Source organism: Equus asinus, chromosome 15 (genome assembly GCF_041296235.1).
Source record: "Equus asinus isolate D_3611 breed Donkey chromosome 15, EquAss-T2T_v2, whole genome shotgun sequence".
NCBI lineage: Eukaryota > Metazoa > Chordata > Mammalia > Perissodactyla > Equidae > Equus > Equus asinus.
Genome location: NC_091804.1, coordinates 28,607,858 through 28,620,501, shown reverse-complemented (window position 1 = coordinate 28,620,501; position 12,644 = coordinate 28,607,858). Strand labels below are relative to the sequence as shown.

Below are 12,644 nucleotides of genomic sequence, written 5' to 3'. Positions count from 1 at the left end.
CAGTATGCCGAATGATTTTACTTAAAGGCTGTAGACTTGTTTGAAATATGCAATGTTTACATACGAAGGTTTACAGCTGAGAACAGAACTTTGGTCCCTAAAAACCAAACTAATTCTTGTAAGAAGAAATGTTGGTAGTCTGGGGGTTTTTCCTCATAATTGAGTTCCTCTTGTATTTTATAGATCTTGTATGCGTAATCCTATGGAAAACATTATGAAAATAGTGAAAGGAATAGGAGAGACTTTCTGCCAACACTATACACAATCAACAGATGAACAGCCAGGATCTCACATAGGTAAGAAGACAAAACTAAAGTTGACACAGCATTGAAAGTAGATAGATTGTCCCCCAAAAAGTAGAAATTCAAGGTTTTTTTCCTTCCTTTCTAGCCTTAATGTACCATATTTGTGTTTATATAAGTTTTGTTCTTTAGTCCTTAACGGCTACTTTTCATTAGCACATTTTCCCTTTATTTCTCCTGCAGACTTTGCTGTAAACAGACTAAAGCTTGCAGAAATTTTGTATTATAAAATATTAGAGACTATAATGGTTCAGGAAACTCGACGACTTCATGGAATGGACATGTCAGTAAGTAAATCCACTCTCACAGCTGCTGGCAAGGTCCAAAAATTCTAAACTTGGAAGTAGTGTGTTGAGAAGTTCTATAGTGCATTGTGGAGTCAGCAGTTAATGACATGCTTAGCCAAGGTGACATATTAGTTTACCTTAGTTGTCTTTGGCACGTCTGGAGCTAGCCACCTCTAGGCAGAAATGTGAAATATGTAAAATTCATCTTTGGTACACCATCAGTATCATCTTTTTTTGTCCTTCATTACCAGCTAGCTAATAATGAAAACCCCCAACTATTAAGCCAACTGATAATTAAGATATTTGTCATACTTCTCAGGGATTTGGGGCATATAAAATGTTGGTGACTATCTAAAAAAATTGCTTTGTGGGGCCAGCCCTGTGGCCAAGTGGTTAAGTTTGCGCGCTCTACTTCTGCAGCCCAGGGTTTTGCCAGTTCGGATCCTGGGCACAGACATGGCACTGCTCATCAAGCCGTGCTGAGGCAGTATCTCACATAGCACAACCAGAAGGACCTACAACCAGAATATACAGCTATGTACAGGGGGGCTTTGGGGAGAAGAAGAAGAAAAAGAAAAAAAATAAGCTTGTCAACAGATGTTAGCTCAGGTGCCAATCTTTACAAAAAAAAAATTCCTTTGTTTTCGTTGAACATTTGATCAAGTCTGACCACTCTCTCCAATAGCTATGTAAAGGAGTTTTTCTAAAAAGTCACATCTGTCATATGATCTTTCGTTTTTCTCCTCCTTATCCCTCTTGTTACTCTTGGAGTCTTCTGATGTTCAATTTCAACAGGAACAGGTTGATGTCTATGGGTGTTGCATAACTGCATAAAATTTCTCTCTTTCACCCTGGAAATTTTCATCTCTCTTCTGTGTTGGTTCCCTTTTTGCTGGATTCCTTGTCTTTCTCTTTTGTTATTTACCCTAAAATTTGATAGAGCATATGCTCTCATAGCTTCCTGAGAAAGTAAATTTTCAACTTTTTATTTTGAAATAATCATAGATTCACAGAAAGCTGCAAAAGTAGTACAGAGACGTCCCATGTATCCTTTACCCAATTTCCCCCAGTGGTTACATTTTACATAGTACAATCAAAATTGGGAAATTGATGTTGAAACAATGTATATGTCTCCCTCTATGCCAAGTGTGTAGATTATGTAACCACCACCAAAATCAAGATACACAACTGTTCTGTCACCACAAAGGTCTCCCTCATGCTACCCCTTTATAGTCACACTCACTCTCTTCAACCACTGATGTTTTCCATTTCTGTGCTTTTATAAGACACTCTTTATGAGTTCAATTCTTTTAAATTTATTGGGGTTTATTTTATGATCCAGAATATGATATATCTTGGTACGTGTTCCGTGCACTTGAAAACAATGTGTATTCTGCTGTTGGGTGAAGTGTCTGTAAATGTCAGTTCTGTCTTGTTGATTGATGGTGGTGTTGAGTTCTGTTACATCCTTGCTGATTTTCTAATTTTATCAATTATTGAAAGAAGGGTATTGAAGTCCCCAGATATAATTGTGGCTTTATCTATGTCTCCTTTCAGTTTCATCAGATTCTTTTTATTCACATATTTTGAAACTCTGCTGTTTGATACATACACATTGAGGATTGCTGTGTCTTCTTGGTGCATTGATCCTTTTATCATTATAAAATGTCCCTCTCATCTTTGTTCTGAAGTCTGTCTGATGTATATATATATAGCCACTCCTGCTTTCTTTTGCTTAATGTTTGCACAGTACATCTTTTTCCGTGCTTTTAAAAACTTTTAAGCTACTTGTGTCATTATCTTTGAAGTGAGTTTCTTGTAGGCAGTATATAGTTGAGTCATGTTTTTTTTATCTACTCTGTCAGTCTCTTTCTTTTAATTGGTAAATTTAGACAACTTACATTTAATTATTGATATTTTAGGACATAAGTCTTCCATTTTGTTTTTTGTTTTGTTTGCTCTGTTTTTTGTTTCTCTATTTTCTTTTTCCTACCTTCTTATGGGTTACTTGAATGTTTTTTAGACTATATCTCTTTGTATGTTTTTTTTTAGTGGTTGCTCTAGGTATTACATTAACATACATAACTTCACAGTCCACTGGTATAAACGTTTTACCAGTTCAAGTAAAGTGTGGAAACCTACCTCACCTTTAGTCTCCTTTTTAAAACTAAACTAAATGTCTTTATTTAGGCTTACACTTAATTGATAGTTCTCTCTGTATAGATTTCCAGGTTGATAATTAATTTCCTTTATGATTTTGAAGACATTGCATTGCTCCATTAACTTCTAGATTCCAGTGTTGCTAGTTAGAAGGTCCAATGGCATCCTAATTCCCAGTATTGATATGTGACCTGTTTTTATTTTCAGAAATCTTAGTATCTTTCTTTTATCACTGATGTTCTGAAATTTATAATAAAGTGCCTTATTATAGGTCTTTTCTTCGTGTTTGGGCACTCCTACAGAGTTGCTCTTTTAGTCCAGAGATTTATGTCCTGTCATTCTCAGTCATTTTATTGCATTATTTCTTAGATAATCTATTGCCCACTGATTTATCTTTCTGTAGCTTTTATTATAATTCAGATAAAGTACCTTCTAGATTGATCCTCTCATTTTCTTCTCTTGTTTTCCATTTCTTTGTTGTATTTCTAAGGATATTTGCTTAAGTTTTCATCATCAAATCCTAATGAATTCTTTTTTTTTTTCTTTGTGAGATTAGCCCTGAGCTAACATCTGCCAATCCTCTTTTTTGCTGAGGAAGATTGGCCCTGAGCTAACATTCGTGCTCATCTTCCTGTATTTTATATGTGGGATGCCTGCCACAGCGTGGCTTGACAGGCAGTGCATAGGTCCACACTCAGGATCTGAACCGGTGAACCCCAGGCCGCCGAAGCAGAACATGCAGACTTAAATTAATGCTGCATCACCGGGCTGGCCCCCCTGATGAATTTTTTATTTTAGCTATATTTTCATTTCTAAGACCTCTGTCTTGTTCTTTGAGGTTATTAATTTAGATTTCTCTGAGATTTTCTTCTGTTGCTTGCATTGTCTCTGTTTCCTCTTGAATTTCTTTTCTGTTTGTTTTGATCTTTGTCTTTCAATTGGAGGCTTTCCTCAAATATTGGATTATTGTTGGATGTCCACTTATATTTGAATGAGGCACTAAAAATGAGGCATTAAGTCGACCTTATGTTGACAAAACAGTGGTTCAAAGCTCTGTGTGCAAGAGTGGGAATAAAAGTCCAACAGCTTCAGGTGATCATGTAGTATTAAGGACCCTCAACTATTGGTGTCTTTAAGGCTGTTTTGGAATATTTTGGTTTCTCGGAGAAGTATCTGCTAATCTCTTGCCTGGCTCTTGGTGTTGTGGAGCAGAACAAGGAAAGGAAACTTGCTGTCATGATTCAGTCTGCTACTTTCACCTAAAATCGTAGTCTTTTCTATTTCTGGTGTTCTCAAGCTCTGAGTTTCTCTACTTTAGTCGTAGAGGGAATAATTCTTCAGTAATACCCTTGCTGGGATTGGCTAGATAGTCAGACTATTGTCTGACTCCTTAGAGTGGGGTTTGGATGGGGACCTGAGGAGTTCTAACTATCACAAACTTTCACATCATTCGTCTGTGTCAGCCCCTGCCTAACACCTACTTTCCCTTCTGCATGTGCCCTCAGTTTCTGTGTTTTTTCCAGATTCCATAGAGCAAATTCATTTGTTTTAAGTCTCTCTTCTGGCACAGTTTAGCCATCTTACCTTCTGCTGAGTAATTTGTCATTCTTCCATCCACTTTCAGTTTTCATATATTATGGTTTGCAATTACAGATGACTCCTAGTTTTATCTGAGATAATTTGTTTCTTATTCTCTTTGTTGATTTGGAGTGATATTTGAAAGAAGGATGGCAACAAACACCGTATTTAAAACTGAAAACTTATGCTCTTAAAGTCCTGTTTCACCATTGAGAATCTTCTCGGTGAAATATTTCTTTCTCTGAACTTTTTAATTCTCAGCTGTGACATTATAATACCTTTGATTTTAGTATTTTGATTAATAAACACTTATGTTGACCAAGCAGTTGTCGTAAAACTATCATTAAAAAAAAAGGAACCAGGGCCAGTCTAGTGATATAGTAGTTAAGTTTACGCACTCTGCTTTGGCAGCCTGGGGTTCACTGGTTCAGATCCCAGGTTCAGACCTATGCACTACTTATCAAGCTGTGCTGTGGCAGGGTCCCACGTATAAAATAGAGGAAGATGAGCACAGATGTTAGCTCAGGGCTAACCTTCCTCAAAAAGAGAAGGAACCCATACTATAATGCTTTTCTCTTGATGGGAATTTTGACTGTTTTATTGTTTGCTCAAATTTCAAAGCGTATTGTTGTATATGCCTCATTTAAATTTAATATCTACTCTGAAAAAGATTATATAAGAATACTACCAGTTTGGAAACTTGAATTTTTATCTGATAATCTGGTATAATGTAATGTCCACAAGTTATTCTATCTTGTTTTTGTAGTCTTTATAGAATGGCAAAGGCTGAAATTGCTGAGAAATGTTAAATCATGATCTTTCTCTTCTCCAAGGTCCTTTTAGAGCAGGATATATTTCATCGTTCTTTGATGGCCTGTTGTTTGGAAATTGTGCTCTTTGCCTATAGCTCACCTCGTACTTTTCCCTGGATTGTTGAAGTTCTCAATTTGCAACCATTTTATTTTTATAAGGTGAGATGAAAATAAAGTTCTATTATGGTGTACCTCACATAAACATTCTATTTATCATAGTGCTGAAGAAGCAAGCTGCAGTGATATCTGGAAAATATTTCCAGAAGTATCCTGAAAGCATATAAAGTGCCCTTAACCCTTCTTCATTGGGATACATTCCAAGACTCCCAGTTCCCTGAAACCACGAATAGTACCGAATTCTATATATACTATGTTTTTTTGTATACTGACATACTTATGATAAAGTTTAGTTTATAAATTATGCACAGTAAGAGATTAACAACAACTAATAATAAAATAGAACAGTTAATAGCTATTTACTGTAATAAAAGTTACCATAGATCTTAGCAACTTCAGCATACAATTTTCTTTCCTTATTAAGTCAAGAATTTTCACCTTTCACTTAAAGAAAACACTCCATGGCTTTTTGGCATATTCGAATTGCCACTATCATGACTTTTGTGCTTCAGGGCCATTGATAAGTAAAATAAGGTTATTTGAACACAAGCACTGCGATACCATGACAGTTGACGTGAATAACCAAGACAGCTACTATGTGATTAACTGATGAATAGCATGTAACAGCATGGATACACCGGGCAAAGGGATGACTCCATCCCAGGTGGGACGGAGCAAGACTACACGAGAGTTCATCAGTTCATCATCAATTACCCAGAACAGCGTGCAGTTTAAAATTTATGAATTGTTTATTTCTGGAATTTTCAGTGTAATATTTTTGGACTGCAGTTGACCATGGGTAACTGAAACCACAGAAAGTGAAACCATGGATAAGGGGGGACTACTGTATTTCTTTTGGGTGGAATCAAGGACAAAGGGGAGAGGATGAGAGTATCGGTAAATTGAGCCAGTCTCACTGACTTGCAAGTGTAACCAGGAACTAAGTACTTCTCTTTGAATTTTCCATATCTATGAATGAAAATCATAATCCTGTTAGAGGATTTGATGGTGAAGATACATGATGAAGATCAAAAACTCTTTTTCCCAGGAGAAAGAAAGGGTCTAAAATTGATTATGGCGACAGTCTAACTAATGAAGCTGTAATAACAGATCATGCTCCTTCCCCAGTTTGAGCTAATTCGGTGTGGATGAATCTTTCTTAACTTACCTTTTTTTTCTGCTAGAACTATTTTTATTAACCTTTTTCGTATAAAACATAGAGGTCATAGCTACAATAACATTTCGTGTTACCTAGTGTCCGAATTTGACTGATGCTACTGTTACACTAATTGGCATGATTTAGTTAATATTTTGCCATTTTTGCTACTTTCAAACTATTGACAGTAGAAAAGTTAGTTTGAAGAGTTAAATTTTTATACCTAAAGTATGCCTGAAGTTGTAGAAAATACACATCATTGGAAAGCTTATCTGAATTGTTGACTAAGTGGGATTAAAATTTTTTTTAGTTTCTAAGGGAAAATTGCTTCTGTATATTCACTTTAATGTTCATTTGCGTGTTCAGATTTTCCATTAGGAAATATCTGTTTATGTAAATATGTATAATTTTATTCAAGGAAAAAGTTTAGTTTTTGCACTTGCCTAATAACAATTTATTTTTAATTGTAATATCCTTTTTTCACTCAAGAAGTTAAAATAGGGGCTGGCCCCGTGGCCACGTGGTTAAGTTCTCGCGCTCCGCTGCAGGCGGCCCAGTGTTTCGTTGGTTCGAATCCTGGGCGCGGACATGGCACTGCTCTTCAAACCACGCTGAGGCAACGTCCCACATGCCACAACTAGAAGGACCCGCAACAAAGAATATACAACTATGTACTGGGGGGCTTTGGGTAGAAAAAGGAAAAAAAATAAAATCTTAAAAAAAAACCAAAAAACTTAGATCCTCCATTTAAAAAAAAAAAAAAAAGTTAAAATACTTTTGTTTTTTAACCACATATAAATATATGGGTATGTAAATAATATACACTCCTTGAAGAAAAACAGAAAATACACATAAATGTAAATATTAAAATCGTACATTATAATCCTAATATAAAAATCAGTATTAATATTTTTGTGTATATACTTAGACTTTGTTCTAGATATTTACTTTTATTAAAATGGAATTAGAGTGTATATAAGCAAAATTTCTTTTAAATATGTTATGGATTCTATTCTTTTGAGCTATTGGGAAGAATAGTCTGAAAATGGGCAGTAAATTCAAAATACCACTGGACTGGGAACCTAAAACCTGACTTTTACCACGATTGGGCTATTGCCCAATTTCCACCTATGGCTGCCTCAGTTTTCCTCTTTAAAGTAAAGCATGAAAAACAGAAATGCATGTGAAAGTATTTTGAAGATCTTAAAAACTCCTTTATAAATTAAAATATATTATTAAGGTATGGAATTATGGTTCAAAGGAATCCTTGGTTCTATGTTATTAATAAGACCAGAACTAGTCACACATGCAAACTTGGTCTAGAACTGACTGCTTGAGACCACGTTACCTTCTTAATTTTCTCGTCTCCAGGTTATTGAGGTGGTGATCCGCTCAGAGGAGGGACTCTCCAGGGACATGGTGAAACATTTGAACGGCATCGAAGAACAGATTTTGGAGAGTTTAGCATGGAGTCACAATTCTGCACTGTGGGAGGCTCTTCAGGCCTCTGCAAACAAAGTTCCTACCTGTGAAGAGGTGAGTCAGGGCAAGGCTGATATCCCATCGTTTTATAAAATAACAGCTTTACTGAGATATAATTCACCTACCATACAGTTCACCCATTTAAAGTGTACAGTTCAATGATTTTTAGTATATTCTTAGATAACACGCAGCCATCACCACCATCAATGTTTTGGAATGTATTCATCTCAACAAGAAACAGTACCCTTTGGCTCACATTTCCCTACCCTCCAACTTCTCCCTAGCCCTAAGCAACCAGTAATCTGCTTTCTTTCTGTATTGATTTTCCTGTTCTGGACATTTCATATAAATGGAATCATACAATATGTGGTTCTTTGTGACTGGTTTCATTCACTTAGCATAATGTTTTCAAGGTTCATCCATGTTGTGGTGTGTATTAGCACTTCATTCTTTTTCATGACTTAATAATATTCCATTGCATGTATATATTACTTGGTTTATCCATTTATTAATTGATGGACATTTGGGGTTGTTTCCACATTTTTGGCTCTTAGGAATAATTCTGATATGACCATTCATGCACAAGTTTTTATGTGGACATATGTTTTCATTTTTCTTGGGTATATGTCTACGAGTGTTATTACTGGGTCATATAGTAGATCTGTTTAAGCTTTTGGGGAACAGTCAGACCATTTTCCAAAGGGGCTGCACCATTTAACATTCTTACCATCATCAGTATGTGAAGATTCAAATTTCTCCACATCCTCTCCAGCATTTATTATCTGTCTTTTTGATTCCAGCCATCCTAGTAGGTGTGAGGTGGTATCTCATTGTGATTTTTATTTGCATTTCTCTGATGGCTGAGGGTGTTCAAAATTTTTTCATGTGTTTATTGGCCATTTGTACATCTTTGGAGAAACATCTATTAAGATGTTTTTCACTGGGTTGTTTGTCTTTTTATTATTAAATTATAGGAGTTCTTTTTTATATTGTGGATACAACTCCCTTATTCAATATGTGATTTGCAAAACGTTTCTCCCATTCTGTGGGTTGCCTTTTTACTTTCTTGATAATGTCCTTTGGAACACAAAAGTTTTTAATTTTGATGATGTCCAGTTTATCTTTTTCTTTTGTTGCTTGTGCTTTTGGTGTCATATCTAAGAAACCATTAATCCCATATAAAGAATTAAACACTGTTTATTAGTAGTTTTAGAATAAAGAAGGAAAAATGAAAAGCTTTTGCTTAATACACACAAATCACACGTTTGCCAGTTTAATATCATGTGAGTTTTTTCCGTCTACCTCTGTGTTATTCTTTTGTAACTCCTGTCTTTTCGTCCTTCTTTGCTTTTCTGTGTCTCCTTATGCTTCATAAATCTGCTTAAATTTTTCCCTAATCCCAAACTACTAGAAGAACTATCTGAGACTGGGAAGAACTGAAAAGAAGATGGTTTCTTGAAATCTCTTCTATTCTTTGGTTTTTTGTGGCAGATTGTGATGAATTGGGCAATGTTCATTATTCATCAATATTTCCATTGTAGAATCCATTGAGACGATGAATAAAAACTATAAGCTTGGGGGTGGCCCCGTGGCCGAGCGGTTAAGTTCGCACGCTCCGCTGCAGGCGGCCCAGTGTTTCGTTGGTTCGAATCCTGGGCGCGGACATGGCACTGCTCATCAAACCACGCTGAGGCAGCGTCCCACATGCCACAACTAGAAGAACCCACAACGAAGAATACACAACTATGTACCGGGGGGCTTTGGGGAGAAAAAGGAAAAAATAAAATCTTTAAAAAAAAAAAAAAAAAAACTATAAGCTTGAAGGAAAAGGATTTGGTTTGAAGCCCTTACTCTATTACTTAGTGTAATAGTGTGTCCTGGGGCAGATTTCACATTTTGAGCCTCCATTTTCTCATACTGAAGTGGAGATCAATAGCGCCTACCTCATAGGTTTACTTTTAGTGGTCAACAAATTTAAATAGCTAAATTATGAGATTAAGTGAGATGCATTCTTTACATATATTTAACAACATTTAACTATTGCAAATTTTTATATTTTGGGAAGAAGAAGGAAAAGGAAATAAAACAATAAAAGAAGTTAAAACTTTTTTCTCATTTTTTGTTGTAAGTTTTCGTCTGTGGGATGATCTCTATATAAAGCAAAGGGTTTTTGTTTTCTACAGGTTATATTCCCAAATAACTTTGAAACAGGAAATGGGGGAAGTATACAGGGACATCTTCCCATGATGCCAGTGTCTCCTTTGATGCATCCAAGAGTCAAAGAAGTTCGGACTGACAGTGGGAATCTTCGAAGGGGTATGTTCAGCATTAGTAAAACAGTGAAAAAATAACAAAGATTTTTTTTTCAGAGAGAATTTCAAGTCTTACTAATATATTATTGAGACATCTAAGTTCTTCATCAAGATTTGAAAAGAGGCTTAATCCTTATGCCAACACTCTCATTTGGCTCATTGTATACTTTTTTATACTACAGTAATAAGATTTCCATCCTGATTTTGAATACAATCTATTTTTTTAATTGCAGTGTCAAGTATTGTGGAAATAGTATTTTGGCCTTTTAATAAACACACATAACCTTTCCTAAATGCTTAATGGAAAACTATTTAAATAGGCCAAATACCTACTTTTCCAAATGTGACAGAAGTTATATTCTTTCTCTGTCTATGTATGTCTCTATAGAAAGACAAATATTTAAAGCAGAACAGAGAACTCTTTGGGCTTTGTAAGTTCATCTAATAAATGACTTATCTATACTCTCTTAAAATAATTCATTTGAGCCTTACTAATAGGAAGATATTAGTACCTTTTTTTCTCTTGTGATGTATCAAACTATTATGTGCATCTTCTGGATTACATAGCTCTTGAATTTTTTAAGAAACAATTAAGAAAATCTTCTGATCACAGAATATCCCTGAACAAACCTCAGATGAACAAGTATTAAGGTTACTGAAGTAAGGTAGCTCTAGGTCCATTTTTGGACTATAATTGTGTGTGTGTTTATGTGTATGTACAGTCTTTGCTTTACATATAGTGCAAGATCATAAACATGTGCAAGCTGTGCATGCAAAACAATCTTCGTAAGCAATGGGAATAATTAAGATTGTTTTATGACCTGTAAGAATCTTGTCAAAACTTTAAACTTGTCTTACTATCAGTTACTAGTGTTTAAAGAAATGAAGAAATAGTAAAAATATTTACTTAGTACACTATAATTTAAAACATTGGAAACATTGAGAATAAAAGTGGTTTTTTTTTTTGAAAGAAGTTTAAACAGAGCTTGCTGCCTTCTTCTCTTGTAACTTACAATACTGAATATCTTTTCTGTGCCTTGGTGAATTGTCATGTTCCTTTCTAAGTTTGGATCAGCTTTCAACATTTTATACTTTGTGCTTTCAGTGTTGTGAAATATCTCTGAGAGTTGCTTTAATGTGAAGTTTTTTTACCATCATCACTTCCTGTTGCACATATTCATCTTTTTTGTCTCTAACTTTTTCCTCATATTGATAAGTTTCATTTTTACAAAGTTCTTCTGGCTGCATATCTAATTTCTTGAACAGCAGCAGTCAACATTCCTAGGGTTAGCTATTTCTTCTGGAACTTCATTGATACTCTATTTTAATTTTACTTTCAGCATTATTACTTTTTATTTCTTTGTGGCACTTTCATCTTTTTTTTGACAATTCCCTCCTTCATTTGTCTGTTTTTGTAAAATGTCTTATGAAATTATCACTGGGAGACACGGAGACAACGTAACTATACACTTTACTGTCTGTATGGATTGAATAAGAGATGTGCCCTGACCAGTCATCGACAGACTTTGAAAGAAGTGACGTGATTGGTCACTAATCATGATGCACATCTATTATTCACATAATGACTTGTAGACTAAAGTTTGTAGTGTATGCAATTACTCACAGTTACTATGCCATGGCAACTGAAATTTGAAATTTGAACCATTTTGTTAAGGCTGTTGTTAATTTAACTGAACTGTGGTAACTAAAATTCATAGAAATTGGAACTGTGCAAATCATAGACTGCCTCTGTGTGTGTGTGTTTGTATCTGTGTCTGTAATTTATATATATATTATATATACCTGTGTGTGTGTGTGTATTTGCAGCCTAGCTAGAGATCTGAGAACTAAGATCATGAAGAATGGTCCCCAAATGTGATTCTCTCCAGGTGGTGAGATTTTGAGTGAGTGTTACTTTCTTCATTATAGTTTTTTGGTATTGTTTGAATTTTTTTCAGTGAGCTTTTTTTAAATCAAGATATAGTTTACATACCATAAAATTTACTCTTTTGGGGCCGGCCCCGTGGCCGAGTGGTTAAGTTTGCGCATTCCACTTCTGCGGCCCAGGGTTTTGTTGGTTTGGATCCTGGGCACAGACATTGTACCGCTCATCAGGCCACGTTGAGGTGGCATCCCACATGCCACAACTAGAAGGACCCACAGCTAAAAATATACAACTAGGTACTGGGAGGATTTGGGGAGAAAAAGCAGGAAAAAAAAAGATTGGCAACAGTTGTTAGCTCAGGGGCCAATCTTTAAAAGACTGTTTTTTCTTTTTTTTTTTAAAGTATACAATTCAGTGGTTTTTAGTGTATTCACAAGATTCTATAACTTTCACCATTATCTAATTCCAGTATGTTTTCATCACCCCAAAAAGAAACCTCATATCCAATAGCAATTGCTCTCCATTTTCCCTTCCCCCAAGCCCCTAGAACCAC

General features: G+C 35.4%; 1 protein-coding gene across 5 annotated transcripts in view; it reads left to right on the top strand.

The window, feature by feature from the left end:
* The window catches only part of RBL1 (RB transcriptional corepressor like 1), a 62,817-nt gene that overhangs the window by 22,687 nt on the left and 27,486 nt on the right, over positions 1-12,644 (top strand). For all 5 annotated transcript variants that reach the window (XM_014847160.3, XM_014847161.3, XM_070485898.1 and 2 more), the window contains 5 exons: positions 184-296; positions 486-589; positions 5,161-5,298; positions 7,784-7,948; positions 10,078-10,210. In XM_014847160.3, the coding sequence (XP_014702646.2) occupies positions 184-296; positions 486-589; positions 5,161-5,298; positions 7,784-7,948; positions 10,078-10,210 (653 nt within the window). The remainder of the gene's footprint in view (positions 1-183; positions 297-485; positions 590-5,160; positions 5,299-7,783; positions 7,949-10,077; positions 10,211-12,644) is intronic.